The 27,214-nt window shown below is 42.6% G+C and overlaps 2 protein-coding genes across 2 annotated transcripts; one reads left to right on the forward strand and one right to left on the reverse strand.

The window, feature by feature from the left end:
* Positions 1-271: 271 nt before the first annotated feature.
* Positions 272-21,954, reverse strand: nup205 (nucleoporin 205). The gene is made up of 42 exons (XM_015053642.1): positions 21,785-21,954; positions 20,008-20,150; positions 19,739-19,910; positions 19,521-19,665; positions 18,562-18,721; positions 18,241-18,469; positions 18,003-18,167; positions 17,295-17,470; positions 17,085-17,201; positions 16,194-16,331; positions 15,974-16,124; positions 14,910-15,115; positions 14,626-14,808; positions 14,111-14,161; positions 13,827-14,036; positions 13,251-13,488; positions 12,005-12,194; positions 11,803-11,923; positions 11,004-11,085; positions 10,525-10,689; positions 10,326-10,450; positions 10,138-10,252; positions 9,440-9,589; positions 9,192-9,266; positions 8,580-8,737; positions 8,413-8,493; positions 8,078-8,269; positions 7,436-7,637; positions 7,261-7,359; positions 7,035-7,183; positions 5,940-6,131; positions 5,753-5,874; positions 5,022-5,154; positions 4,368-4,494; positions 4,162-4,235; positions 3,233-3,361; positions 3,026-3,152; positions 2,748-2,920; positions 1,842-1,971; positions 1,422-1,550; positions 1,147-1,223; positions 272-601 (listed from the first exon to the last, which is right to left on the reverse strand). The coding sequence occupies exons 1-42, from the start codon at positions 21,873-21,875 to the stop codon at positions 449-451; spliced, it is 6,045 nt and encodes a 2,014-aa protein (XP_014909128.1). The 5' UTR covers positions 21,876-21,954; the 3' UTR covers positions 272-448.
* Positions 21,955-22,220: 266 nt separating this feature from the next.
* On the forward strand, positions 22,221-26,908 carry agk (acylglycerol kinase). The gene is made up of 14 exons (XM_015053648.1): positions 22,221-22,481; positions 22,558-22,597; positions 22,679-22,758; positions 22,849-22,924; positions 23,008-23,133; positions 23,214-23,308; positions 23,545-23,614; positions 24,073-24,152; positions 24,232-24,289; positions 25,249-25,396; positions 26,073-26,170; positions 26,256-26,326; positions 26,400-26,484; positions 26,565-26,908. Exons 1-14 carry the CDS (start codon positions 22,372-22,374, stop codon positions 26,697-26,699), a joined length of 1,272 nt encoding a protein of 423 aa, XP_014909134.1. The 5' UTR covers positions 22,221-22,371; the 3' UTR covers positions 26,700-26,908.
* Positions 26,909-27,214: the final 306 nt, after the last annotated feature.

Raw genomic sequence — 27,214 nt, forward strand, 5'->3', positions numbered from 1 at the left:
GACTCATTTGGCTTTGAAGATATGAATGAAATTTGAAAGATCATTTTGATTTTGTAAAAGTGGTGGGGACGGGGGCTGGTTGACCTTTTGACCTTTAAACTTTCATTGATATCTTCAAAGTCAAAGCAGCACAAACAAAAGTTTTGCTGCACAAACTTAGTCGAGTTGATTGACACCAATTTTGTGATTTCATTTTCCAGGAGAACTAAGCTACAGTAAAAATTTATTTTTCTTTTCATGTTCTAGTTTTAAGTGTAATAAAAACATTTTACATATTTAGAAAATATTTATTTTCAGAAAAGAAAAACATTGACAAACCAGAAGAATATCAAAATTCTTAGTAGAAATATAGGTGCGTTCTTCAAACAAACAATCGTCGACATTATTAGAATCGTGACAAAGCGACGCCGCATCAGAAGCATCGGGTCAGTCTTTTGCGCCGGAGCGCTCAGCTCTTGGGCTGCCGCAGCAAACCGCGGATCCTGCGGACCAGCGCCTGGATGAAGGTGTAGCGGGAGCGGACCTGGCTGTATTGACCTTCGACCTCCAGCAGCTTCCTCTGCAGAGCCTCGCCGAAGCCTGCAGCCATATCACCTTTCAGCTGCAGCACAGAGAAAAACGGAGTCATGAGCATGTTATCGTATCGTTTATCGTTTATCATGATACATTTATAAGAATTTTTATACTTTGTTGTCACAGTAAATTCTAATAAATGTTCAAAACCCCCAAAACTGTATTTATGGTCCGAAATGGTAGTTTTAGAATTTTCTCCAGTTTGTTTGGCAATAAATACAAATCAATTTGAAAACAATAAACATTAAAGCCTTTTACAAATGCAAATGTTTTTAACAGTTGCTCTTGTGGTTGTGGGGTTATAATTGCTGTGACGCACAGTCGCCTTTAAAAAGACCTAAAAATGATGCAATAAATAGTTCTTATTGTCAGTTGTTATTGCAGTCGTACAACAATATTTTATAATAAAACTTTAAGTACATATCACTTTCCTCCATCTTAGATTAGGTAAACTTTATTATCCTCAAGGGGAAATTTGCTTTGCACACAGCAAGAAAAATTGCAAATGCATAAAAATATAAAATAAAACAGCATTACAATAACAGTAATATGAAAGATCTAAATGTTTCCTACCAGGTCCAGATCTTGCTGGCTGACTCTGGACAGTCCGATTCCACGGCCGCCGCCAGCCTGCAGCGCGCCAAGCGAATCTGAAAAACAGACGAGATGCAGAAATCTCTGAGTGCAAACAGAACAACAAGGCTTTATTAAAGCGTCTATTAAATCATAGATGTTTTAACACACAACCAAAAAAATCTGGAGTTGAAACCTTCATTTTTCTAGAACATTTCAAAACCGTCAAACAGACTATAAAACAAAACAGAACAACCATCATGTTGCCGTCTCACCGTCCGCCAGCCGGGTTCTGAACAAACTGCTTCCAGGCAGCAGGGAGTCTTTTGGGTCGCTGGGAGTGCAGTGCAGCAGGTAGTACTCCAGATGGCGCCACAACACAAACAAGCAGGTCTCAATAACATCTGAGGAAGAGGTGAGTTAAGGCAGTTCTACGCCAAAAGATTATGACCAGCTCTGTTTCTCTGACATCACCTGGTTGGTCTGCATGTCAGCATTTCACAGTGTGAAGCTTAAAATCATTCAGATTACATTACAATCCTCAATTTAAACTGCAACTAACTCACAATTGATAAACTGTCTAAATTGGTCTTTAAGGGAACCATCTTGGCCTGGCCACGCCCCTCAATGTATCTTGGCTCCGCCCACTTTGGTAGTGGGCGGAGCTAAACGTTCCTCTGTGAACAGAAGGATACAGGAGCACAAGGCCAGCAGTTTGGCTCTGTTGTTGATGAACTGGACCAGCCGCCGCCTGGCCAGCAGACTCCTCTGGACCGATGAGATCTTCTCCACGCCGCCCGGACCCGACACCAGGCCCTGGCACAGCTACACACAGCCGCACACACACAGTCGGCTACACAAGCTTTACTGAAAATATCATTTTAAAAGGCTACAAACATTTTTGGTGGCATCATAAACGTTCTGAAACATTTCTAGGAGCAAAATGAGACACTAAGTTTTGATTTACCTTTTCTATTTTTTGTGAAAAATCTCCATATCCCTGCATTTTTATCACACCAACTCATAACTGTGAGTTTATTGCAAATTTTCAGCAAAAATGAATTAATCACTTGAAATCCAGTTAAAGTCCAAAACCGACATAGTGAGTAAAAAAATGCATTAATAAAAAAGTAAACAGCCATTTAAATTCTCCAATCTGTGTCCGATCTGTCTGCTTGTTTCTCATGTAGATTTTGGAAGATGAACCAATATTGCAAATATCTATTAAGTAGCAACACAAATTGATTTTTCACACACAAAAAAGATTTCTTCCATTTTTATCCATTTTATAAACCTTAAATTATATTTTTGCCATAAATGACCTTCATTTCACCACCTTTTGTGACTGTTTTTAAACACTGCTCATGTTGGAGAAGTTTTCTGTTTCTGCTATGAAAGTACCGTCTATTAATGGCTGAATTTATAACCTTTAGTTCAAATGATAAATAGAGAATTCTAAGTTAAATTTCCCCTCTGGAATTAAATAATTGATATAAATAAGTTGACAAGGTTCCGGCGGAGAACAGGCTGACTGACGTTCCGGTTTCTGACAGGATGTGGTTTGAAACCTGGTGACCTGATGTAAGCTGGTAGATGCTGACCTCCTTCAGCTCCTCTGGAGGAAGCTGCTCCAGGCTCTGCAGCTTTCCCAGGCTCTGCCTGTGGCTCTGGTGGAACTGGAAGAAATCTGCAGCGCTGTTCTTCAGCAGGTACAGAACCAGACCCAGGCTGGGAATGCGCGAGTGAGCGACAGACGGCACGGAGGACGAGAGATCTGGAAAAAACAAGAATAAGAGCCTCTTTAAGCAAAATAAAGTGATTCAGGCACAAATTTTAAAAGTACAACACTGGAAGGAGTGAGTGGAGCGATGCGACCGACCTGAGCGCGCTCCGTCTCGGCCGGCCGGCTCGCTGCCCGACGGGCTGAACAGGCAGATGCTGAACTGGGCCTGGGAGGAGCTCTGCAGCAGCAGCGTCTGGCAGTACTCCATGATGTTAGCGCACACCTGCAGGACGGAGCAGACATGCGTCAGCAGCAATGGCCTCAGACCGGACAGGAGGCGGACTCTGCTTCAGGCGGTCAGACCTGCATCATGGCCGCCTCCATTTCCTCCCGTCGTTCGGCCGAGTCTCCGGGTGAAGAAACGTCCGCCTGCTTCAGCAGCCGCTCCCGTTCACTTCCTGCGAGGCGACCCAGCAGGGACAGGCACAGCCGCTGAAAACCAGACACCTGTTACTGTTTTTATTCAGGCTTCACAACTCAAGACTTTTATCAATGAAATTAGTTGCACAACATGCTGCTGTTAGCTTAGTGCTAACTGCAACAGCAGCAGCAACCGTTTCCTGGGGAACTTTAGCCACTCTGTGACATTTCTAGGTCTGTTTGAGGCTCTTTTCCATTTTATTTATGGTTTCTATAATGTGTGTTTTTATTTGAGTTTTACTTATTGTGTTTTAAAATATGTCTCAGTTTTAGAGTTCTTCACAAGATTAAATCTTATCAGTCTTTGAAAGAGTTAACTTGTGATGTCAGAGTCAATAAATTACTTAAAAATGATCTGAAAACAATAATAAATTCAGGGACAGAAAACCTGTCATTGTGTCAGGCCCAGTCACGCCGTATTTCACTTACATTTTTAAGATTAATTTAAAAGATTTTAATGATGCACAAACACCCTGCACACTGTTTAATGACAAAATTAAAAATAAGTATTAGCTGCAAAGTTGCCTTAATAGTTGATTCTGATTTTCAGCAGGTTTCTGAAATACTGAAACAAAACAACAATGAAACAATGTTTTCAGAGTTTGGTGGATTTTAAAATGCCTTTAATGGAAACATAAATGCTTCCAAGCACAGATTAGAAACTTTTAAAATTTATCTGCTTTGTTTGACATTTTTACAGCCAGTTTGTTTCAAATCAAACATTTTACCAGATTCATCCAGACCTGGAAATAATTTAATGTCTGTAGAAAGGAGGTAGAACCCCAGGAAGCTTCACTATTGACGTGATTCACCTGGAATCTGGTGATGTGACCCTGGAACTCCATCAGAGCGGCGCTGTTGATGTCTCCTCCCATCTCCAGGACGCCTAGCAGAACAGAAACCTGATTAAGACGCTGAATCAAAGGGAATACGCCACAGAAAAACAATGAAATGACAACAATGTAGTTAATAAAAAGATGCAACAAGTCTTTTCTGCTCTTGTTGAGGTTTTTTTTACCTGGCAGAGCGGTTTTACTGATGATGGCCGTGAGCAGAGAGAGTTCCTTCAGAGCTCCCAGACTCAGATCCTGACAGCGCAGCAAAGACTGAACCGTGTCTGCATGGACGATCAGCCACTGGAGGACCTGCACACACACACACACACACACACACACACACACACACACACACACACACACACACACACACTTAGGCCTTTATGTAATACAGAGCTGCATCTTTTACATTATATTATTTGCAGCTGAAGCAACAGATCGGATTAATCGGGATGAATCAATTATTGAAATTGAGGTAAATTAATTTAGTAATCAATTAATTGCTATCTGGAATAGAGAAACTAAAAATGTCTTTACATGCCACTGTACAAAAAAAATATTTACATGTTGCATTTCAGATAAAAACATCTTCGTCTGTAATATGTTTTAGCCAAAACTCCTAGTGTGAGTTTTAACGTCGCCTGGTTCAGGTTCACTAAGGGACTGCTGTGGTTTTACATGTCAGATGATAAAATGTTTATTTTCTTAATAAAATGAAGTCAATTATTTGTTATTTGCATCTTTTTCCAATATTGCATCAAACAAGCTTAAGTGGTTAAATGAAAAATCTACTGAATGTTTTTTATCCAATTAATCATCGTTGCAGCTGTGTTCACCTGCGCCGCCCCCTGCTGGTGGTTCATGGACGTAGACGTCAGTATGACCTGGAGAAGCTTCAGAGTTGGTAGGAGGATCTGCCTGTAGCGATCTATCGGACTCGGGATGAAGCCCGACGGATCCCTCATCATCCTGAGTTACCATGGCAACAAACACAGTCAGACACCAGGCTAGGATTAGCGCTGAGCTAACATCACTCTTCTTACACAATAACATTTTCAAACTTTATTTAAATAAAATAAAATGTCATGTTTTGAAATGTCTCTTTTACAAACCGTACGCAGCTGAACAAAACACAAACCAAGTTCAATAATTTATTTAATTTATAAAATGTAAGTCATGAGGAGTAATAAATATTCATTACATTGAAACAATCCAAGCTAATCTTGTTCAGGTAAAAATGTTCTTACCAGGTTTTATAAACTTTATCACATTGAAATCGTTTTGATTTTCAGTTTTCTTTAACTTCAGTGTGAAAAAAAAAAGATGCAAGTATTTTTATTAGGTGTATAAAAATATGTGGTAAAATAATGTTGTACAAATTTAGTCTTACTAAACTGTGAGGCTTGAATGTGAAGCACTTTCAAGGACTTTAAACAGAAATCAAGGACTTTCCAAACCTGAAATATGAACTCTGAAAATAGGTCATTATAAAAATTTGCCCATTTGTTGTGTTAAATGTTCAGAAAAGTAAATTATTCCAGGATCAGAGGCATGTTGAGCTCGGTACCTGTGGGAGTCGGAGTCGGGAACCATGTCGAACACCTGGCATTCGATCAGCTGCGCCACCAGGCCGCAGCGCAGCAGCTCCACGGCTCCCTGCCCGCTTTTCGCCACACGAGTCAGCAGAGCCTGCAGCCACACAGTCCGTTAGCTTCACCTGCAAACACCTGGAGCGTCTGAGCGACGCCGCTCACCATCTTGCTTTCGTAGATGTAGAGCGGCTTGAGGAGGGGCGGCTGCGGCGCCAGCAGGCTCTGCAGGGCGGCGTCGTCCTGCCGCAGACTCTCCACCACAGAGCGCAGGTAGCCGCTGTTACACACGTAGAGCAGCCACTGATTCTGACGGTCGATGGACAGGATGCGGTCCAGAACGGCCAGAGCCAGCATCTGACCCGAAGCGAAGGGAAACAGAACCAGGAATCAGTGGCAGATCGCTACCGGACGATAAAACCTCAAACAGCGCATCCAAGATAAACTCGCGCTTCACTAGTTCCTTTTCAAAATGGTTCAGTTTTCCACAAACACAACGAGTCGGTTCAAATCCTAAGAAAACAAACAACTAACGATGCGTTCACAGCAGTTCTGTTCAGTCCGCTTTAATCCAACTCCAGTCCGTCTGCTTAGAAAGTCCAGTTCGTTTGTGAGGTGTGGTTAAATAATCAACTTAAAAATAAAAAATCAAACTGTGGTTCCTCAGTCTGGGTCCAGCTGAAGTGGAGAGCGGACCATAGACCGCTCTAAAAGCAGGAAGTGGACTGCAGCGCAAGGCATTCTGGGTAAATACAAACAAACAAAAGTGCTAGCCTAGCGCTAGCAGCAGAAATGTCTCGTGGTCTTTAGCCTAAAGAGAAATCCTCCAACCGCTAAAATCTGAGACCTCCATTTTGTTTCCATCTGGTGAAACAGGAAGTTGCTCTCAGTGTCTTCAGAGGTTTTTGCTGGAGCTGAACTGATCCGATGTCAATATCTGTATCGGTCCCAATAATCACAAAACGTCTAGATCGGATATCAGCGGCAAAGTGCCTGAAACACGAGGCAGATCTGTTCAGATCTGTTGTTCTGAGTCACTTCATGCTTTATTATTTATTTTACTCTTTATCTAGAAATCCTAATTACACGATCTGAGCAGAGGAAGAGAACCACAGCTGGAGACGCTGTGGGATGGACCGATAGAACCCAGCCTGCCGGACTATCAGGAGGAAAAACCCTTAAATCATCTATTTTAGTGGAAAACCAGCAGACTGAGGTAAAAATGACTCAAAGTGAGAGTTCAGCAGCCAGTTCTCTCACCCTGCTTATTTCGTGGCCGTCACAGGCGTCCCTACAGACGACCTCCATCAGCGTTTTGCCGTAGCTTTCGATGATGGCGAGATTCTCCCTTTGCAGTTTGGAGAATCCGTCTTCGGGAGCCGTCAGTCGCTCCCACATGGCTTTTCCAGCTGCAGAAACAAAGACAAGTTCTGGTAAATTCTCCTTTCCCTTCAAAGATCGCCAATAACGTCAGCTGGAGTTGTACCGGTCTGCAGAGTGTCTGGCTCCTCTGGTTTCTGAGCCATTTGCAGGTAATACAGCAGAGAGCCGTACAGGTGCGCACGCAGCCGCTGGTATCCGCCTCCTTCAGAACGGAAAAAATGGCGTTTTAATCACAGACTTCCTGTCCGATAGAAAGCAGGGAGGAAATAACAACCAACCGGTGCAGAGGATGAAGTCCAGCAGCTTGCGGAGGATGAGGTGGAGGGCGGAGTTAGCGATGGAGGCGAAGCCAGAAGACGCTTCTGATCCCACGCCCTGCTGCTGCTCCGACAGCACCGATTGGCTGAGCTGGGCGGTCAGGGTGAAGACGGCGCCGGCAACAATGGGCATCAACTCTCCTGCTGCGTCCTCCGATAAAACCTGGAGTCACCATAACTGACGTTACGGGACGATAAAATGACTGGGATAAATGATAACATTGTTGTTTTGAGGCCATTTTAAAATATTAATGATAATGGAATAATAATGCAAGTTTTCCCTCTCAAAGGCCAATAAACATTTAACACTGGAGCTGGAAAATATTTTAAACATACAAAATAAAATAAGTTCAATCTGATTTAACTTCAGACAGACAACTTTTTCAGGTGTATGTAAATATCTGGTTTCAACTGTAAATGTTTTCCAAATTTAGGCTTTTAAACAAATGCTTGATTTCACTTAATTACAAAACTCTGCAGCACTTTCAAGGACTTCAAAATCAAAACCTTGAAAACACTTAAATGACTTTCAAGCATTTTCTAGGATTTCCAGGCTTGAACCAAACTCTGAGCCAACATAAGGGATGCAGACGAGTCGGTGACCTTATCGAAGAGGTCGAGCAGCAGGTCTCTGATGATGAGCTGCCGGTCGTCAGCAGGAATCAGGTCAGCTGGGCAGGCGGTCAGCAGCGTCTCCACCAGGCTCCTCCAGGACTGCAGCGCGTGCCGCTTGGCGCTCAGGCTGCGGCGGACGCGGTTCCGCTCCACCACCTGCTGCAGGATGGAGTTCACCTCCTGAGGGAAAAACAAAACGACGCAGAGACGAAGGACGGAGTCAGAAAAACGAGTTTTAATATAAAGATAAAAGTTCAGAACTCAAGACGGCTGGACGGACAGAATGCTGTTCACTCAGATGGATGTATGGGGGGTGTACTTACTTCCATGAGCAGCGGTCTCTGTCCGATGGCGGCCATGCCCTGCAGGGCGTTCACCTCGGCCACCAGCACTCTGTGCAGCAACTGGGAACAAAGTGGGAAAGCAGAATGAAACTGGGAGAAATCCAGACGGAGAAGCAGGCGAACCAGCAAGCCGTCGTCAAACTGACCTTGACGTTGCAGACGGTGTGACCCTGTTCGTTCATGTGCTCACAGTTGGAGATCACCTGCTCGATCTGAGCGCGCTCAAAGAAGTCCAGCTGCAGCAGCTCCGGTAAGTCCTGACTGAAGTCGATGGCGTCCAGAACGCTGAGCAGCTTCCTGCGCACTGATGGAGGAAAACACCAACACACACTCCGACATGAGGAGGATTTACCGAGGCTCACACACTTCGACACATGCCTGAAAAAAGGGCTGGGCATCAAATTGATTTTATGAATTAATCGACTGTTTAGTTTTTAAAGAGTTTTTGGAAATCAGGATTTATTTTCCATGAATGCCTCCCTGGGTTTCCAAAGTTCAGTCAGAGAAATTTTCTGTCAAAATTTGAAAATTCTCTGAGCTCCAAAAGTTGAAAATTTTTGACTTTTAAAAGTCCAATTTAAAGGTTTTTCTAGAAAAATTTGGGGTAAATTTACTCCTTTTCTATCTCCAATGGCCCTAAAATGCTGTCGTTTATCTGGCATGAAAAACATTGGAGGTTTTATTTAAGCCACATCGGCCAGTTCTACCTAAAGGTGAGCTTCACTTTTGAGCCTGAATGAGAGAAAAGAGGCACAAACCTTTAGAGACCGTCTGAAAGTGGAGGAAACTGCTGACTGATCTGCTGTCTTCTTCCATGCCAGACTCTCCATCAGCTGGAAAAAACACAGCTTTGAGGTCAACTATGCTGCACAGCATTGCAAAACGCAACATTTTAAAACAGATTTTCTATTTTTTAATGACCATATTGAATAAAACTTCCTTTAATGACTGAAGATAAAAGCAGCAGCTGTGCTGTAATCCTCAGCAGACCGGGCCGACGGCGTACCTGCGTGCTGCAGGTGCGGCTGGTCGTCCAGCAGCAGGCTGACGAGGCGCTGCGTGTGCGAGCGCTGCCGGTTCAGTGAGGTCACCCTCAGCTCGATGGCGGCCGTCTTCATGAGCCACGACATCTGGGACAGCACCGCAATCTGGTTCTCTGCAGACAAACGCATCACAATCAGGAAAATGACACCGACACTCACTCGTTATTATGGGACGGTTTAGATCCGGGGTGTGCAACCGGCCGCCGTGGCTCCAAATAACTTCAGCCAAAATGATGAAGAACAGAGACAAAATCTAAGTTAATAATTAAAAACATGCTGGCATTAGCAGATTTAGATGCAGTATCTGTTTAATGTTTCCACAAAGAATGAAACTAACAGCATCAGGAATATTCTCTTTTTCTGAACCATTTTTATGTCAAACTTGCACTTTTTTTTTCTGACAGTTTTCAATGAAAAATTAATGTGCTGTTGAATAAAATGTATTAATTCTTTGACATTCTGCAAGTTAAAATGTGAAAAAAATTATTGTTTTACTGGAAAATAGTTAAAGTTTAAAGAGTTAAATGGCTGATGCGAGTCATTTGTCCATCCAGAAGCAGAACTGTGCATCTGCTTCCTGACACCAGGGGGCGCTCCAGTCATCTGAATGAGCTTCACTGCTGTAAAGGTTGCGATGTCTCAGCAGGTATTCTGAACTCACCTGTCAGGACGAAGGGGAGGTGCTGCAGGTGGGAGAACAGGAAGTCCTGGCTGGTCCTCAGGTAGCGCATGGTGGGTCCAGATGTGTCAGGACAGGCGCACAGCTGGTAGATCACCTGAAACACCACACAAACTGTGCAACTCAGACAAAACATTTCAATCCAACAACATTTCAGTGACGAAGGTTACCTGGTAGCAGAGCTCCGCCAGGTGAGGCGCCTGCTGGGTGAGGACGGGTCCAGACCGTTTCTCTGTGCCGCGCTGCAGCAGACTCAGGATGGCGTGCAGGCAGCTGCGCGGACACCCCAGCACACCTGCAGCGGTTCAGACGATGCTCACATCACCTGGTCACAACCATCAACAGGTGAGCTCAACCCGCTGCACTCACCTGGATCCTGCAGGTTGGTGGAAGCCACCGGCTTCTTGACTTCATAACCCAGCAGGTAGAGCGCCAGGTTGGGCGCCTTCAGCTCCAAGGAGGTGATGAGCAGGTTCAGGATGTGGATCTGGGTTTCATGTCGGATTCTCGCCACTTTCTTTGGTCGATCAACATCTAAGGACCAACAACTCTGATTGGTCAGTTTCACTGCCTCAAGTTTTTCATTTTATAGAATTCTATTTTCTCTCTTTTTACCAAAAATTTGATGATGAAAGTTTTCAGTTCGGTGCTTTTATGAAGAAACTATTTAATTTACAGACTTAATAATTCATTTTATTTGTTGTTTCTGTTCTATATTACCTGAAAATGGTCTCAAAGCAACAATGTCATCGTTTACAGCAATAACATCTGGAAAAATTTATCATCCAGCAAAATTAGTTATCATGACAGATTTAGCAGTTAAATATTAGACAACAGAAGTGAATCACCATCTTCTCCTTCTGTTCCTTCTTCTGCCTCTTCGTTGTCCAAACACTCCACAAATCCAGCCATCAGCTTTTCGCTCACCGCCTGAACCACAAGAGAAACAGAAAACATGAAATTATTTACAAAGATTTCTATCTGAAACTGGAAGGAAGCTTCAGACTTAGAGAGCAAATCATAAGGATCCATCATTAGTTTAAACATCAGACTAAATTTGAGAAAATCTACAGGGAAAATACTGAAGGCTGTTTTATTTTTAAATAAAATATTGTCACCCGGATGCCGCCATGTTGTCTTCACTTAAATGCATCCTGGGTAGATTTCATATGCTAGGTGCTACAGCGCTAGCTTCATCCAGCCAGAGCAGTAATTATTTTGCACATTAAAGTTATAAAATGCTAATAAACAGCAGATCAGACGCCCATCATGTTTGTCTGATTCAGGGACGTCTTACATTTAAACAACACATCAAAACTCTGATGCTGTTTTCCTCAGTCCAGATGTTTTGTGGGCGGCCCTCATCAGCCTCCATCACTTTGACTCTTTTGTTTACAGACATCAGCCCATTTTGTCCCAGCATGCATTGCACAATACAGAAAAATGGCAACTTCCGTAGGTAAAAAATATAACATACAAACTTTTTGAAGTAATCATGAGTTTTTATGCATCACAAACAACAACTTCTGCTTTAAGAGGAAAATTACAACATATATAGGCCAACATGGATCCCTTTACATTTAAATTACAGCTGAAAGCTTTAAAACGTTTATCCAAGCAGCTGTAGTGTGCTTGAGCTGTGCAGACCTGGTCGTGTGTGAAATCTCCCACCAGCCGTATCTGGATGTTGGGGTAGTTGGCGATGCGTCGCAGAATCCTGGCGCTCTGGAAAGCAGCTTCTGGGTTTGAGCTGCTGTGGTAAAGATACCTGCAGCAGAAACCGATCATGAGGTCAATAATCTGAACCTGCAACAAGACAAAGCGACTGGACCGACATCCGAGTGCGTACCTGGCGATGTTTACGATGTGGTCGGCTCTCCTGGTCTGCGGACTGACGCCCTGGAAGAGCTGCTCCAGGGGCGAGACGAGCAGAGACGACTGGCTCTCCCGCAGCAGGTCCATGAACATCACCTCCTTCTGCAGCGCCAGGTCCAGCAGGCACAGGCAGTGCAGCACGGCGGACTCCAGGTGCTTCTTACCTGTAAGGCATAGGGGTCAAACTTAAGGCCTGGGGGCCAAATCTGGCCCAATATATGCTTTTATGTGGCCTTTTAAACTCTAGAACTTTTATAATTTAAAGAGCCAAATTTATCCTCAGTCCAGTGAAACAAAACTTTAGAGCCAAAAATGTTATGCGACCTTTTGGGAAAAAAAGATAAATATATGCTCTAGGAATTTGTTTGTTAGTTTTAAAGAAACACGTAACGGAAAACGTAAATCTTTGCAAACAAATAAACACATTTTCTTCTGGGGGATGTTGACATTTGTGGAAAATTATGTAAAAGACAAAAAAAAACATACTTTTAAAACTAAAGATTGAAAAATAGATCTAATAAACATCTTTATGCAATGCAAGCATTCCATAAGTTAAACATACATTCTACATGTTAAACATCAGTTATTTCTAAATCAACTGCTGTGACGGGTTCAAAGAGACTACTTGCTGTACAAACACGTCCATATTTTTGCACAAAATCATCTTTGGACAACAAAATCTTAGTCTGGTCAGTTCTGCCTATTTTCAGCTGATTTAAGGTTTACCGTCACTTTAAATCCAAATGAGCCGCTGCCGGCCACGCCCCCCAACTCAACGTTTGCACTCACACATAAAAATGGCTGCAAACAGATGAGCAATTATTCAACCATGTCTTTGAAAAGCAAAACTGGAGCCTCCTGCACAACCAATAAGAATGTAGTAGGTGGTTTCTGGATGGTAAACTCTGTCTTTTCCAGCAGCCATTGTACAGCGCGTACAGACCAAATGTGCTGGAGCTCAGCTTGGGTTGCTAGGTGACGGGCAGCGCTGGCTGATTTGTGATGTTACATTCAGGAGGTTTTGGAAATGGCTCATAATCCAACAAATTTTAACTTATCTGCAAAAACCAGCTGGGAGGGATTTTTAAGCACTTTGTTTTTAGAAGCTGTAGAAACCCCACATGGAAGTACAAAAACATGCAAAATGTGAATTTTACAAAATATGTCCTCTTAAAAAAAAAAAAAAAAAAGCCTTTGGCAGGCAGAGAGCGTTTCCTCACCGGGGAAGGGAGCGTAGGTGTCCAGCTGGCGGACGCCCTCCTCCAGCAGGCTGAGGCAGAGCGCCAGCATGGGCGAGTCGTTGAGCAGGTGGAACATGATGCTGTGGCCGGGCGGCTTGTGAGCGAGGACCTGCTCCCCCTGCAGCTCCACCGTCTCCTGCACGAAGTCCGAAGGCTGCGGCTCGTAGTCGCGCAGCAGCTTGTGGAAAACCTCCAGGACGCCGTCAGCGACCTCCCACTGACAGAAGAACAAACGGGTTTGTATCAGTTTAAAGAATCTATCAAACATTTTCAGATAAACATTTTATCTCACTTTGGAGATAAAAACAAATGAACCTCTGTTAATACAGCTTCATTACACTTTAACTGTTTTTTTTTTTTTCAAATATACCCATTTATACTCTTCACTTATTTATCAGGTTTTATACCGTAAACATACAAATATGAGCTGGTGTGACAGTAAAAATCCTTGAATTCTTTAATATAATTTATTACTTTGTAAGTAAATGTGTTGTGGCAATATTCTACATTCCACAGCTGGGACACAATAAAATAAAATATAGCAAAATGTTTTACCTTCTCGGCTGGACGGCGATACGCTCGGGTCGGGAACGGGAGGAACACGGAGTCACGCAGGAAGTTCAGGTAGGGCTGGAAGCCGGGAACGCGAAGCCCCGCCCCCAAATTACCAGGTACGCTGCTCTCCACCAGGGTGCTGATGAGGTGGCAGAAGGCCCGGGTCAGAGGATACTCCTCACAGCTCGACTCGATCTCATTCAGCTCCACCTGAGAGCCAAACACAACCAGAATCAGACGGATCCAGATCTGATGACAGGGTGAAAACCCAGACAAAGACCAACCTCAATCCCAGCTGCTTGCCTCTGGCCCGGCGCTCGGACAGTCTGAAGGATCTGGAAAACACAAACCAGTCATGAAAGGAGCGCCGCAGGGATCTGTTGCTTCTACTCCACTGCTTAATGTCTAGTTATAATCTGGGGTCAATACATAAAAAATCATAAAGTTCAAGCGGTTAAGTGAAGCAGAAAGAGGAGAAAACTCTGTGCTGAGTACACAACGTACAAATGACAAAAAAAGCTTTACTTACAAAAATCAATCAATGTGACCATAAAAAAAATATAAAATACCAAGAAACCGTGGAGGGAGTGTCTAAAGAACCTCTGGGGCCAGAACCAGAACAGCTGCAGATTAAACACAACTGGACTCTGGTTCTGATCTGGAAACAGATCTAGACATTCCTTCAGCGAGTCAGAGTAAAACCACACCGTCAGTGTAGCTGCACCGTCTCCTGTCCTACCTGTGTGTCTCCTGTCCTACCTGTGTGTCTCCTGTCCTACCTGTGTGTCTCCTGTCCTACCTGTGTGTACTCCAGTGACTGCCAGAGGGACGCTGCGATCTCTGGCGACTTCCCGAAAGCCGCCAGCGACTGAAGGAGCTCCGCCTTCAGAACCGGAGGAACGCTGCACTGCAGCAATCCCAGCATCACCACCACCGGCGTCCACTGAGGGTGTTCGCACAAGGCCAGTCGGGCGTTCTCACTCTGCAGAGGAAAGTAATCATTACCAAGTGGATGAAGGAAGCAGAGAACCCTGCTGCTTCACAGTGACAGGAGCATCTTTAGGGCTGCTTGTCGTGTCCTACCCAGGTAATGATGGTGGTGAGAAGCTGCAGGAAGGCGGTGAGTCCCTCCAGCTCTCGCTGGGTGATTCCCCGCAGCGGCGGGTGGCGGTAGTGGGCCGAGTCCGGATTGGGAAGGTCTCGTCTCAGGTTCTCATGGTACAGCATGAGGGAGTGGAAGAAATGCTCCCAGGACACCGGACTGCCTGAAGCTCCCTGGATGTTGTCACCTGGACAGAGGGAAAAATCAGATGCTCTTCATGTCTAAAAGCCATAAAAAGAGCAACTTTCATGCTTTTCTAGACTCTTCAGAGAAGAGCAGAAGGAAACTAAACGAGGCTCTAAACTAACTTTTTGCTCTGGCTGCACTTTAACGTTTTTTCTTATATGCACATTTAACATCATAGTTTTACAGTTTTTTTCTGTTTATAAAGGTAATATTGACTTGGAAAGGATTAATTAACAATCAAGTAAACAAAAGGTATTTTTTATTTGAAAAAGGAGTCAGTAGAGAAACTAAAAATAGTATTCAAATCAAAGTATCACTTCTCCAACATATTTTACTCAAATAAAAGTAAAAAGTTTCTGATCAAGAAATTACTTGAGTAAAAAAGTATTTAGTAAAAAGGCGACTCGAGTAACTGATTAAAACATCATTTAATATTTAAAAATGACATCATCAAACAGATCAAAATATAAAGTTACTTGGAAATGTTGGCATTTTAAAGATCATTATAAATAACTACAAAATAACAAAAGCAGGCAAAAAAATACATTTTTCAATATAAAACTGATGAAACTGTAAGAAAAGCTGCACGTCTGTGTCTGGTAGGTTTGTCCTTCATTCAGTGACGTTACCCACTGTGGAGCGAGGATCCAGAAATTTCACTCAGGAAGGAGTAGAAATACTTCATAAAGTAGTTCAAGTGAATAAACTCTATTATTTATTTCAGCTCTACTCAGCAGTTCAGCCTCGTCGCTCATCATGAAATTCAAAGTCTAATTTTACAGATTTCCATTTTAAAAAACAGCCGTCTCAGATCTGTTGTTATTAAAGAGTAATAATTGCTGTAAATGAGTTTTCTTACTGTGTGTAGCCCCGTTGGTCTTCAGGAGACTGAAGCAGTAGTGAGCACACTGCGGGCCGTTGGCGAGGCCTTTCAGCATGCTCAGATAGGAAATGTAGAGGGTGGAGGGCAGAAGGTCTCCCATCTGACGCACAAACTTTGACAGGACCACCTGCACCACAGAGCAACGTGAGCAGGACTGTTTGCTGAGCTGCAGCTCAGCGTCTGAACAAACCCTGACCTGTTTATGAGGCGGCCGCTGCAGCGCCATGCCCAGGTACGAGCCCTGCAGCGAGGCGTGCTGCAGAGACTCGGTGGGACACCAGAACTCCAGACCCAGCTCCAGTCCAAACGGGTCCTTACTGTAAAACTCCCCGATCTGACACACACACAACACATCAGACAGAATTCAGAAAGGCTGACTGAGATTTCTATAAATATGTCTGTGGCAAAGAGGACAGTTGAAATAAGCAATGAATGAATTAATGGCATGATAAACTGAAATGAGCTCAATATTTTCCATTTGTGTGATTTATTGTTTTCCTTTTTTCTCTCTCTTTCTACCAATAACTGGATGACAAAAGTCGGGGTGAACCGATTACAGTTTTCTGGCCGATCGCTGATCTTTAGAAACTCTGACCTGCGATTCCAAATTTGGCTGAAACCAAATTTTTCAATGTTGTTAGCTTTAGCAAGAAATAAGAAGACAGTGGCTGATTTTCACACCTTTGCTGAGAGATCAGATCGGCTTCACACGTAAACATCGGCCGATCACCGATCTCCCGAAATTAAGGAAATAGGATGGCTGATAAATCGGTGCACTGTAGATAAAAGTCTTCATTCTGTTGCTTTGGTCTCAATTAACCTTTTATTTGAAGGACATTTTGTTTACAAAGAGTTCACAATTCATTTTATTTGTTTATTTTGGATATTTAAAATGTCTTCCAGTTCCACTGTTAGATGTTCATTGGAATTTAAAGTCTGTTGATCTCTGAGAACATGTTCCTGCATTATTATGCCATTATCATTATAATACTTGAAAATGACGTCAAAACAATATTTATTGCAATTATTTCATAGATAATTTATTGTCCAGCAAAATTAGTAATCAGGCAAAGCTGCAACGACTCACCAGAACCATGAGGTGATCCAAATCTTTCCGCAGTGATGATGGAAGTTCGCTGTCCATCTGCAGAGACATGTGCACCAGACGGGCGTCTTCATCAGCGCGGTTACGAAGCTGCTTCACCTGCAGACGCACAAAAAGGCATAAATAATTTAAATAAAATGTGTTATTTAGTGGATAAACTGAATTAAAACTGTCTGAAGAGGAACACCTGACCTTCATCGGCATGAGAGCAAGGAAGTCTGTGATGAGCGAATGGAGGCGACGGACGTAAAACTCTTCCTGGGCAAAAGCGCTGCATCCCAGAATCCCCTCCTTCATGAAGAGGAAGACGTCTCCCAGCAGAGCCTGGTCAGCCAGCGCCTCGTCCGCTTCGGTGAACTCAACCAGGGCTGAACAAACACACACACACACACACACACACACACACACACACACACACACACACACACACACCAGGTCAATCTGGAGCTTCACGGAAATCCAGCCAGCATCCACCAAGCAGTCAGAGACACTGAGAGTGGAGAGCGTTTTGGTTAAAATCAATAATCTGCAGACGATTCATGTTTAAACAGAAATACCAAAAGTTCTGCAAGAATTTGTAGCAAAAGTTTTTATAGTTGTCAGAAAATTAAAGATGGAAAAATTCACAATAACGAGCTGAGAGAAGAAAAGATGGAGGGATAATAAGGTCTACGGACAAGAGAAGTAGGTTCTGGATCTTGTATGTGTGACGTCACAACTGCAACATGTCCATAAACCAGACCTGAAACCTCTTAACCTCCAAGTCCTTCCAGGAACCAGCGGCCATTTTGAACCCAGATCTTAAAGCCTCACCTGACCCCTGACCCCTGCGGCAGCCTCACCTGACCCCTGACCCCTGCGGCAGCCTCACCTGACCCCTGACCCCTGCGGCAGCCTCACCTGACCCCTGCGGCAGCTGGGAGAGCACCCTGAGAGCCAGAGCCCAGGCCAGCCGGCACACGGCCTGCAGTCCTGGGAGTTTCCACGGCTGGCTGTCCATCAGGCGGCTGTGCACCGCCGAGACGTACTGCCTCTCCGTCAGCAGCGGCAGAGCATGGAGCAGATCTGAGGGACAAACAGTGACACCGTCAGGCCGGCAGCGCCACAGCAGGTCGCATTCAAGCCGCGCATGCATCACCTTCTCTGTCTTCTGTTCCTTGCTCTATGAAGCTGACGTCCAAACAGTAGAGCAGAGCCATGACCAGAGCCAGGCTTACGCTGTCCAATGAGCCGTCGGCCTGAGCCGTCACCGTCTCCAGGTGACCAATCAGAGCCAAGGTGTCGTCTCTGGTCAGCGGTGACTGACAGGTCCACGAAAACAAGCTGTCTGCCAGCGCCTGGCGACACTCTCTGATGAGGTCAGAAACCTGAAGCACAAACAAAACTGTCAGCTCAAATCTGGATAAAAAAGGAGGACAGTTGTTGATGCTGCTGGTTGATCCAGGATGTTTGTTCCCACCTCCTTCCTGTGCTTTTCGTTCCCCAAGCCGCGCTCTTTCTGCAGCCGCTCAAACTCCCGCGTCACACTTATGTCTGACACCAAAGTCAGGATGCGTTTGGTCAGTCCCTGGCTCATCAGCTCGTCTGTGAAACGGGTCGTCAAGGCAACCAGCTCTTCACTGTGATACGACGGATGGCAAGTCATAAAAAACAACCAGGTAAAAGATGAGTGAATCAGTTATTTAAATAATCAATTATTCTGACGACTAATCAGATAAAAAATTGCCACGATCTGCAGATTTTTTCATTTAATCACTTTGGCATTTTTTATACAAAATTAAAAATACAGTAAAAGGTGCAAATAAAAAACTATTCCTTTATTAAATAAGCATATAAACATTTTATTGTCTAAAATGCAGTAACCTAGCCTTTCTTTAGTTTAGGGCTGAAGTAATTAATCACAATCAATAGGTTATTAAAATAATTATCAATTAATTGAGTTATCAATTAATTGTTAACTGGAGCATACAGAAGTCATTTTCAGAGATGTAATTTAACCAAAACTCTCTTAGTGACAGTTTTAGCTTCATTCTGTAAAAAAATCTCCTATCAAGCTACTTTTTCTATCCAACAATAAATAAAACACATCAGTTCGTCACTGTGCTGATGACCAGTCCAGTAAAAATGTCTGACCTTTTCACATGCTGAAGATTAAATTTTTATAGCTGCAGATTCATCCTTTACTCACTAAGGAAATGCTGCTATTGCATTTTAGGGAATAATATGTTTATTTTCTTATTTAAAAAAAGAATAATTTAGCATTCATTTAGTGTGAAAGCAGGAGACTGTGTACTCCAGTTAACAAGTTAAATGATTAATAAATTAGTTGACAATTATCTATATAATCGATGAATATCGATAATTCGATTAATGGTTTCAGCCCTAAAGTCAAGCACTAAACATGACAATCAGGCTCACCTCAAATCCAGGGTGAACGTCTTGCCATGTCGTGACTGGATGAGCGTGCGCAGAGAGTTGGCGACGCACAGCTTCCCGTCCCAGTAGAGCAGAACGGCCACCAGGCCTCGCGTCAGGCCTGGAAAATGAGGCTGCTGTTGCTCACCTGGTGAACATAGAGGGATGCTTTAGGGATGATCAACGATTAAGTCAGCGTAGTCACATAACTTTCACATTACCAGCCAAGAGAAGCTCCAAAGCGGCCAGCTCTCCGATGTCAAACAGATCGCTGAGGATGAAGGCCTCGGTCAGAAGCTGCTCTGGAAGGAGCCGGGAGCCCTGCTGACCCTGGATGGCGATGCCTTCTGTGCTGGCTTTACGCACTTTTTCTCTCTGTTCTGCACTTTTTGGCTAAAAAAAAAAAAAAAACACCATATTTTTGCCACTTTCTGTCGGGTTAGAAGCTGATTAGGTTAATCAAAGTTGCTGCGTTTGGACATTTCCTCACCGGATTCTTAAATAGGGAGAGAAAGTGAGGTTTGTGTTTCTTCAGCTGCAGATCCAGAAGGTGGACGGTCTCTGACTGTCTTCTCAGTATGGCTCCGTCTACCGTCTCCCACAGCTCTTTCAGTGGCCCCCACAGACTGGCCCCTGTGTGAGCACAAAGGTTCATCACTGAGTTGTACATGCTGGTTCTCTTAATGATGCCAAACATTGTTTTTGTTCGTCCTCTATGGCTACGTTCACACAGAGAGCAAAACATATCTGACCTTTTACACAACAGTCTGAACGGCCCATTTCCAATCTTTATACCCCCCCAAAAATCTAATCTGTTCCCCTTCCAGATGTGGAACTAAATCATATCCGATCATTTCCAAAGCGTCTGCAGTCTGAATGGTCACGCTGAATTTTATCTGACTTTTACGTGAGACATGCGTCGTAATTCTGCACCAGAAGACGCCAGATAGTAAATCTGGACGTAAACAATGGCTGAAAATTATAATTCTGAACACAGCCTGAGTCAGTGAACGCATCACATGCCAAGCCCAACAATCCTGGTCCGACTCCACAGCCAAACAGTTTTCTCTCCAGACGCTGCAGTCAAAGTAAAGGCCGTTGCTGTTAGCTGGGCTTTCTGTTCATCAGTTTTCTTTGTCTTGTTCTGATACTGCAGCTCATAAACTGCTTACAATGTTATTTATAAAACTTCAAAAATCCCTGTTAACAAAAAATAAACACATCCAGTTTTACTTTGGTTTCTATTTGTTTAACTTTGGGTTAGTGACAGGGCACAATGTCAAACTATTAGTGCTTTATCTTAAAATGGGTTGATTTTTTTTAAACCAACCTAATAATATGTTAGTATTTTAAAGCATCTTTCTATCAAACATGGTTAGATTTGATGTCTAACCAGAGCCAAAACCAGTGTTCATGTAAGGTGTAAGTAGTGAAAGTTGCGGTTATGCATTATTCCTCAAAACACATCATTTTCAAACACTTTGACACCAATTGCTAAAATGTTTTAATGTTTTTGTTCTAAGTTTTTTTTCTTTAGAATTTAACAATCTTGTTTCTTTAAGATGTTTCAAGAAAAATACATTTTTGCTCAATGTTCTCTACTGTCGTTTATAATGGGGAAAATTTTATTTTTAACAATAACAACCCATTTGCTGAATAAAGAAATATCAGAAATCCATTTGACAATGTTTTTATTTCAATTTCTCAAAAACAAAAGCAAAGGAAACGTTTCATTGCAGCATTAAAAAACGGAAAAAATTTTCTTGTTTTTATAAACAATATTTTTGCTTTAGATTGCAAGTTTTTACAGGTTTAAAAGTAAACTGGCGGCCATAAATTACCCCGTGATTTTGGTTTTTCAAAAGGTCTTTCTAATTTGCTAAAGATTAGCAATATATATGAATTTCAGAATTACTGTAAACCACAATATTATAAGTTAGTGTCAGTTTTACTCCCAAGTAGGAAAACGCAATAACCAACACTGCTGAGGAAAACGTTTAATTTAGAAAGACAGTGATTTTCTACAATATTTATTTTTTGAAAAAGCAACAGAATCGGTGTCTATCCTCCAACACACGGTTATTTAGCTTTCAATTGCATTAGCTATGCTAGGCTAGGCTAGCAGTCAGAACAATCCAGGCGGATCATGTTCAGACAAACAGACAGTGAACTGAACCTTGGATTTATGAGCCTACCTGTGCGACATAAAAATGCAGGCTTAGAGAATCAGACATAACTAAATAAAGTCTTGAAATAAACATCATTACCTGAATTTACCGCCATCGCCACCGCCATGATGCAGTAAGAACTGTTCGGAAAGCAGGTTTTTTTTGTTTGTGCCGGTCCGAAATATAACATGAAAATATGCGGTGCTTTCTCCTAATTATTTGAATGAAAATACTTGCGACAAAAGATAGAAAATATTTCTTCAGTTACTGCATTATTTGAGTGTCTCAGAAGTGTGTGTTTTACTGTCTAAAAGTTTCAGGCGGGGTCTTCACACTTTGAAAGCACTCCTAGATGGTTTCTCTCATGGGAATTGTAGTTTATAGGATTTCATCGTCGGAAAATAGTTCAAATTGGCATGCTATTTTACGTGATTATGTTTTAATAATTATTTATTGTCAAATGTATTTAATTAATAACGAAACGTGTATTAGAATATAGAAACCAAGCAACAAGATTCAGTGACATTAGTTCCGCTTGGTTTTGGTCCGTACTCTTTTGGCGTTACACCATCATGTGCATGCAGCGGTGAATCTGTGACCGCTGAGTTAAAACAGTTAATCATGTCTTTAAGTAATCCCATGTAGCGCCTCAATGATACAGCTTGGATGGGAGTGTGAGAACCATCATGGCTCGGATTGTTAAAGTGTTTCGGACTCTGAGGAATCACTGGAAGAAATCCACGTTAGCTGTGTGTGTCCTGTCCTACGGAGGGTACTGGCTGTATGGTAAACACTGGTGGGTTTCACACCCGTTCATATGTTCTGCTGGAGTTTAATTAAATGCTTAAAGGTTGCAACTTGTGTGTTACTAGTGACAGTGTGGTGCGCAGAGAGGCCTGCCAACTGGCCAGAGTAAGTTTCCTTCATAATAATATTTTTAAATTCTCAACAAAAACCAACTACATAAACCTTGAACTATCGTTGCTCCGTCAGGAGTTTGGACGCCAGCACATCGCGCCTCAGGAGAGACTGAAGAAAGCAACTGTGATTCTGAATCCTGCAGCTTCCAACGGGTAAGACAGTCAGAGTCCCTGCGCAATTTTTATTACATAAATCAAACTTGTACTCTGTATTTAAAAACAACCTTAATTTAATTTCTTCAGGAAAGCCAACAACTTATTTGAAAAGAATGCAGCTCCTATTTTACACCTGGCTGGCGTGGAAATCACAGTAGTGAAGGTGTCGTTCTCAGCTCTTATTAGCAGCCTTTACATGTTGGTGTCACCAGATGTTTAACCCTGCGGTTACAAACTCCTCCACAGACAGACTATGAAGGTCAGGCTAAGAAGCTGATGGAGTTGATGGAGCAGACAGACATGTTGATCGTGGCTGGAGGTGACGGCACATTGCAGGAGGTCATCACAGGTTTACTGCGGAGGCCGGACCAAGTGGGTTTAATAAAATAAGGATAATAATAATAAATCTGTTCTCACTAAGTGAAAAACTGAAATGATTCATCTGACTCCAGGAGGCCTTCAGTAGCACACCGATAGGCTTCATTCCTCTGGGTTCCCATAATTCCCTGAGTCCATCTCTTCATTTCCTCAGTGACAACAAAGTCAAGTAAGCAGCACCACCATCCTGCTGCACGGCAGAAGCGAACTTGTTGTCTTCATGCTACAAATACATGCTTAGCTCCTTATGAGCAGCCATGCAGCACTATAATCTCTTTCTGAGGAATGTTGAAAACCTTTAATTTTAGTGGAGAAGAAGAAGTTGCATGTTGGAAAAAGATTAACTTTGATTTCCGTCCATCCTTATTGGAGCATTTTGTTTTGTCTCCGTTGTGAAACGTTCAGGGACATCACGGCCGCCACGCTGTCCATCCTGAAAGGAGAGACGGTCCCTGTGGACGTGCTTCAAATCAAAGTGAGGAAGTCTTTCAGTTTAACGTCTTCCATAACTTTATCTGAATTTATTCTGGGTCAAAAACTTCAACAGAGTGTTTAGGGTCATTCTAAGAAAAACATTAACTATGAAAATATAGCCGTTACAATACCAGAATAAAGTCGGAACGTAACCAAAGTAGTTGTAATATTACAAAAATAAAGTTGTAAAATTACAAGAATAAAGTTGCAAGAATAAAGTTGTAATAATAGGAAAATTGTCAAAATATGAGAATTAATTAGAATTACAACAATAAAGTTATAATACAACAATTAAGTTATGCTGTAAAAATGTATTCTTATTAACCTTTTTTCTTAGCTTTGCCCTAATACTCTGCTGTAAAAACAACCAGTTGAATCTTTATTAAAGATGTCTTGTTTTTTTATCATTACAGTGATAATTCTTGTTGTAGATTTAAACTTTTTAATGTTTGTTTGCAGGGAGAGAAGGAGCAGCCGGTGTTTGCTCTGATTGGTTTGCGTTGGGGCGCCTTCAGAGACGTCGCCGCAAAGATCAGCAAGTAAAATGATGCAGACAGGAGCAGATTATGAGTCTGGGCAATAAGGAACGGTTTTCTGACAGCTCTTCTCTCCGGGTAGATACTGGTACCTCGGACCCCTGAAGACAAACGCGGCTCATTGGTTCCACACCCTGAGGGTGAGCCTCCACCCCTGCTGAAGAAAACTAGGCATTACTTACTGGGTTGTTTTTATTTCATGTCCATATGTATGCAAATCCCTTGAACTTTTTCCCATGTTGTCATATTACAACCACAAACTTTAAAGGTGACCTATTATGCTTTTATGGGCTATAAAACTTTTTTGCACAAAATCATTGTTAGATAATAAGATTTTAATCTCTTTTTTTTAGATCCTTTCATAATGAGCTGTTTTAAGGCCTCTGTCACTTTAAATCCAAATTAGCTGCTGCTGGCCACGCCCCCCAACTCAACATTTACACAAGAAAATGACTGCAACTATTATGCAAATGTACATCTTTGAAAAGCAGAAGTGGAGCCTCCTGCACAACCAACAAGAATGCAGCAAGTGGTTTCTGGATGATAAGTTAATAACAAAACACTTGTCTTTTCCAGCAGCCATTGTAATTTGCATACAGTGATAAAACCAGTTGATTAAATGTGCTGGAGTTCAGCTTGGGTTGCTAGGGAACGATACAGCACCACTTAGTTTCTTTCTAACAAAAAACATAAATTTATTGCCAGAAAATCCTGACTGGATGTTTCTTCTAACCACTTAATTTTCAGATGCAGTTGAAACCCAAAAGGAAGAATAAAAATGTCAAAAAGTGAATTTTGCACAATAGGTCCCCTTTTATGGCCTTTACTGGGATTTCATGGCTACCAAACACAAAGAAGCTCATCATTTTCAACTCTTACCACAGTTTTTAAATTGGATTTAAGTCGGGACTTTGACTAGGCCATTCTAAAACATTAACAGCTTTGATCTAAACAAACCAATAATGCCTCTGGCTTCATGTTTAGGGTGATTTTCCTGCTGAAGGTGATTGTTCTGGATTATTTAGCTCCTCCCTTCTTCCCATCAGCTGAGCTGCATGATGCTGCCACCACCATGTTTAGTTGTGTTCATGTTTTGTAGGAGTGGCCTCTGGTCCATGACGTCTCGGTGTCCCTCTTGGCTCCCAGACCTCGGCCCCCTGATCTGGACCCTCAGAGGCCCCCCAGGCCTAATCTGCTGCACCGCATCATCCGCAGACTGAAAAACTACTGGAGCCCTCCGGCTGCAGGCACGTTGTCATGTGTTCATGTTTAAATCAGGGGTTCACAAACGTTCCAATGCCATGGACCCCAAAAGAACATTAACCTCATTCCCAAATAAACATCACCTTTTAGAATAGTTTTATTCACTCTTGGATAATTATCGCATTCATTTTGTATAAATGCTAACCTTGTACCATCTGGTTTTAACAGCGATCAGTTCTGTAACTTTTATTATCTGATAATATATTACTACTTTATTACCAGATAGTACATTTTTTTCCGTTGTAATCCCCTTAGAAAAAAAAGTATACAATATCTTATATTAATCACATCACATTCTATTTTAATCCCACAGTTCTTATGTTTTTGTGTTTTCTTTAGTTTTTTTCTCGTCAGAAACTTTTCCATTTCTTAGCTGGAGGAGCAAAGCAGCTTCATGAATTTGACTGGCAGCCAATCAGAAAATGAGCATCAGAAATTACATAAGTAATCAATTAGTTTAACTTGTATTTTATTTTAAAATAATTGAAAAACAAAATGAAAATTATGATGACAAATTTAAGATTTTTCTCACGTTTCCACCAACTTTCTGAGGCCCACTACAGCGCCCCCTGGTGGCGGCAGGGGGCGCTGTTTGAAAACCACTGGTTTGACTAACGGGGTTAGTGTTATTAACAGAGTAAGTTTTGGTTTATTCCTCAGAGCCTCTGAAACCAGAAGAGCCAGAGAAGTGGGAGGAGCAGCAGCTGAATACAGCAGAGCTCTACATCCAAACCCACAATAAAAACCCAGCAGAGCGGGTCAGAAGGAAATTACTTTAATGTTTTCAATCTTTTCTGCCATTATAAATATCATTAAACCCTATTTTTATGTGTGTATTTGTAGCGGATAAATGACTCTCTGATGATCTGCGCTGAGCCAGGAAACAAAACTGTGGGCGAGTTCATCTCTGTCGGGTCGGTGTCTTTGCTCATCCAAAGCAGATTAAATGAACTTCCATGTTTTTACTCTACACATTGTTTCTCTTAGGAATAAAAAAGTGAAGGATCCGACACTTTTCACTGAAAACTCGACCAAACTGGAGGCCAGCGTTTGCCGGCTGACGCTGCCGGAGGTGAGGAAGTCTCACCAGATGTGTGTGAGTTGATCTGCTCTGTGAAATCCGTTGGTAACCGCGCGCCTCGCTTCCTGCAGGGCGCCGCCGGCTTCTATAACATCGACAATGAGGAGTACGAGGCGATGCCCGTAGAGGTCCGGCTGTTGCCTAGGAAACTACGCTTCTTCATCAGCGCCGAGCGAAGAGAGGAGCTCATCTCACAGCCGCAGTGACGACAAACAAACCCAGAAGGAAGACTAAAAAAGGACAGAATATCAAAAAGCTCCTTATTTGAGAAGTTTCCTCTACTAACTGTAACCATGGCAACATGAAAATATGTTGCATCTAAAAGGACCAAGGCTTTTCTGTGTTTGCACCCCAGATTCATGTCTTACAGAATAGTTTACAACTGTTACTCTAATAAAAAAATCTCCCCTGTCCAGTTCAGTGCGAGGATCTTTGTGTCCATCTGATGGTTTTAAAGCTTCCAGTTCAGATCTGATTTAAATGATAAGCAGGAGGAGGGAGGGAGTTGGGCTGAAATGAGAGAGAAAGAGGAATGCATCTCTTGGATGAGAAGGAGCCGCTTGGCAGGGCCGGATCCGATCGGACAGATGGTGCCGGATCAGGCTGCGAGGCAGGCGTCCGTTTATCCGTCTCTTAGGGAAACACGAAGCGATGCTCAAAGGTGATTTAATGATGGCAGACCTCAGATTTATTTACTTACCGAATATGGTTCGTATTTACT

Source organism: Poecilia latipinna, unplaced genomic scaffold (assembly GCF_001443285.1).
Source record: "Poecilia latipinna isolate Pla-1442-1.1 unplaced genomic scaffold, P_latipinna-1.0 Scaffold1189, whole genome shotgun sequence".
Classification (NCBI taxonomy): Eukaryota; Metazoa; Chordata; class Actinopteri; order Cyprinodontiformes; family Poeciliidae; genus Poecilia; species Poecilia latipinna.

Excerpts from the sequence above, each read along its gene's own strand:
- nup205 (XM_015053642.1), bottom strand. The coding sequence starts at position 21,875 with ATGTTATATTTCGGACCGGCACAAACAAAAAAAACCTGCTTTCCGAAC. Across the intron at positions 15,116-15,973 it reads GACCAACGGGGCTACACACA|GTGACAACATCCAGGGAGCT; the intron begins GTAAGAAAACTC and ends CCCTCTGTCCAG. Across the intron at positions 7,360-7,435 it reads GGACTTCATCCTCTGCACCG|GAGGCGGATACCAGCGGCTG; the intron begins GTTGGTTGTTAT and ends TCCGTTCTGAAG.
- agk (XM_015053648.1), top strand. The coding sequence starts at position 22,372 with ATGGCTCGGATTGTTAAAGTGTTTCGGACTCTGAGGAATCACTGGAAG. Across the intron at positions 22,598-22,678 it reads AGGCCTGCCAACTGGCCAGA|GAGTTTGGACGCCAGCACAT; the intron begins GTAAGTTTCCTT and ends TTGCTCCGTCAG. Across the intron at positions 26,171-26,255 it reads ATAAAAACCCAGCAGAGCGG|CGGATAAATGACTCTCTGAT; the intron begins GTCAGAAGGAAA and ends GTGTATTTGTAG.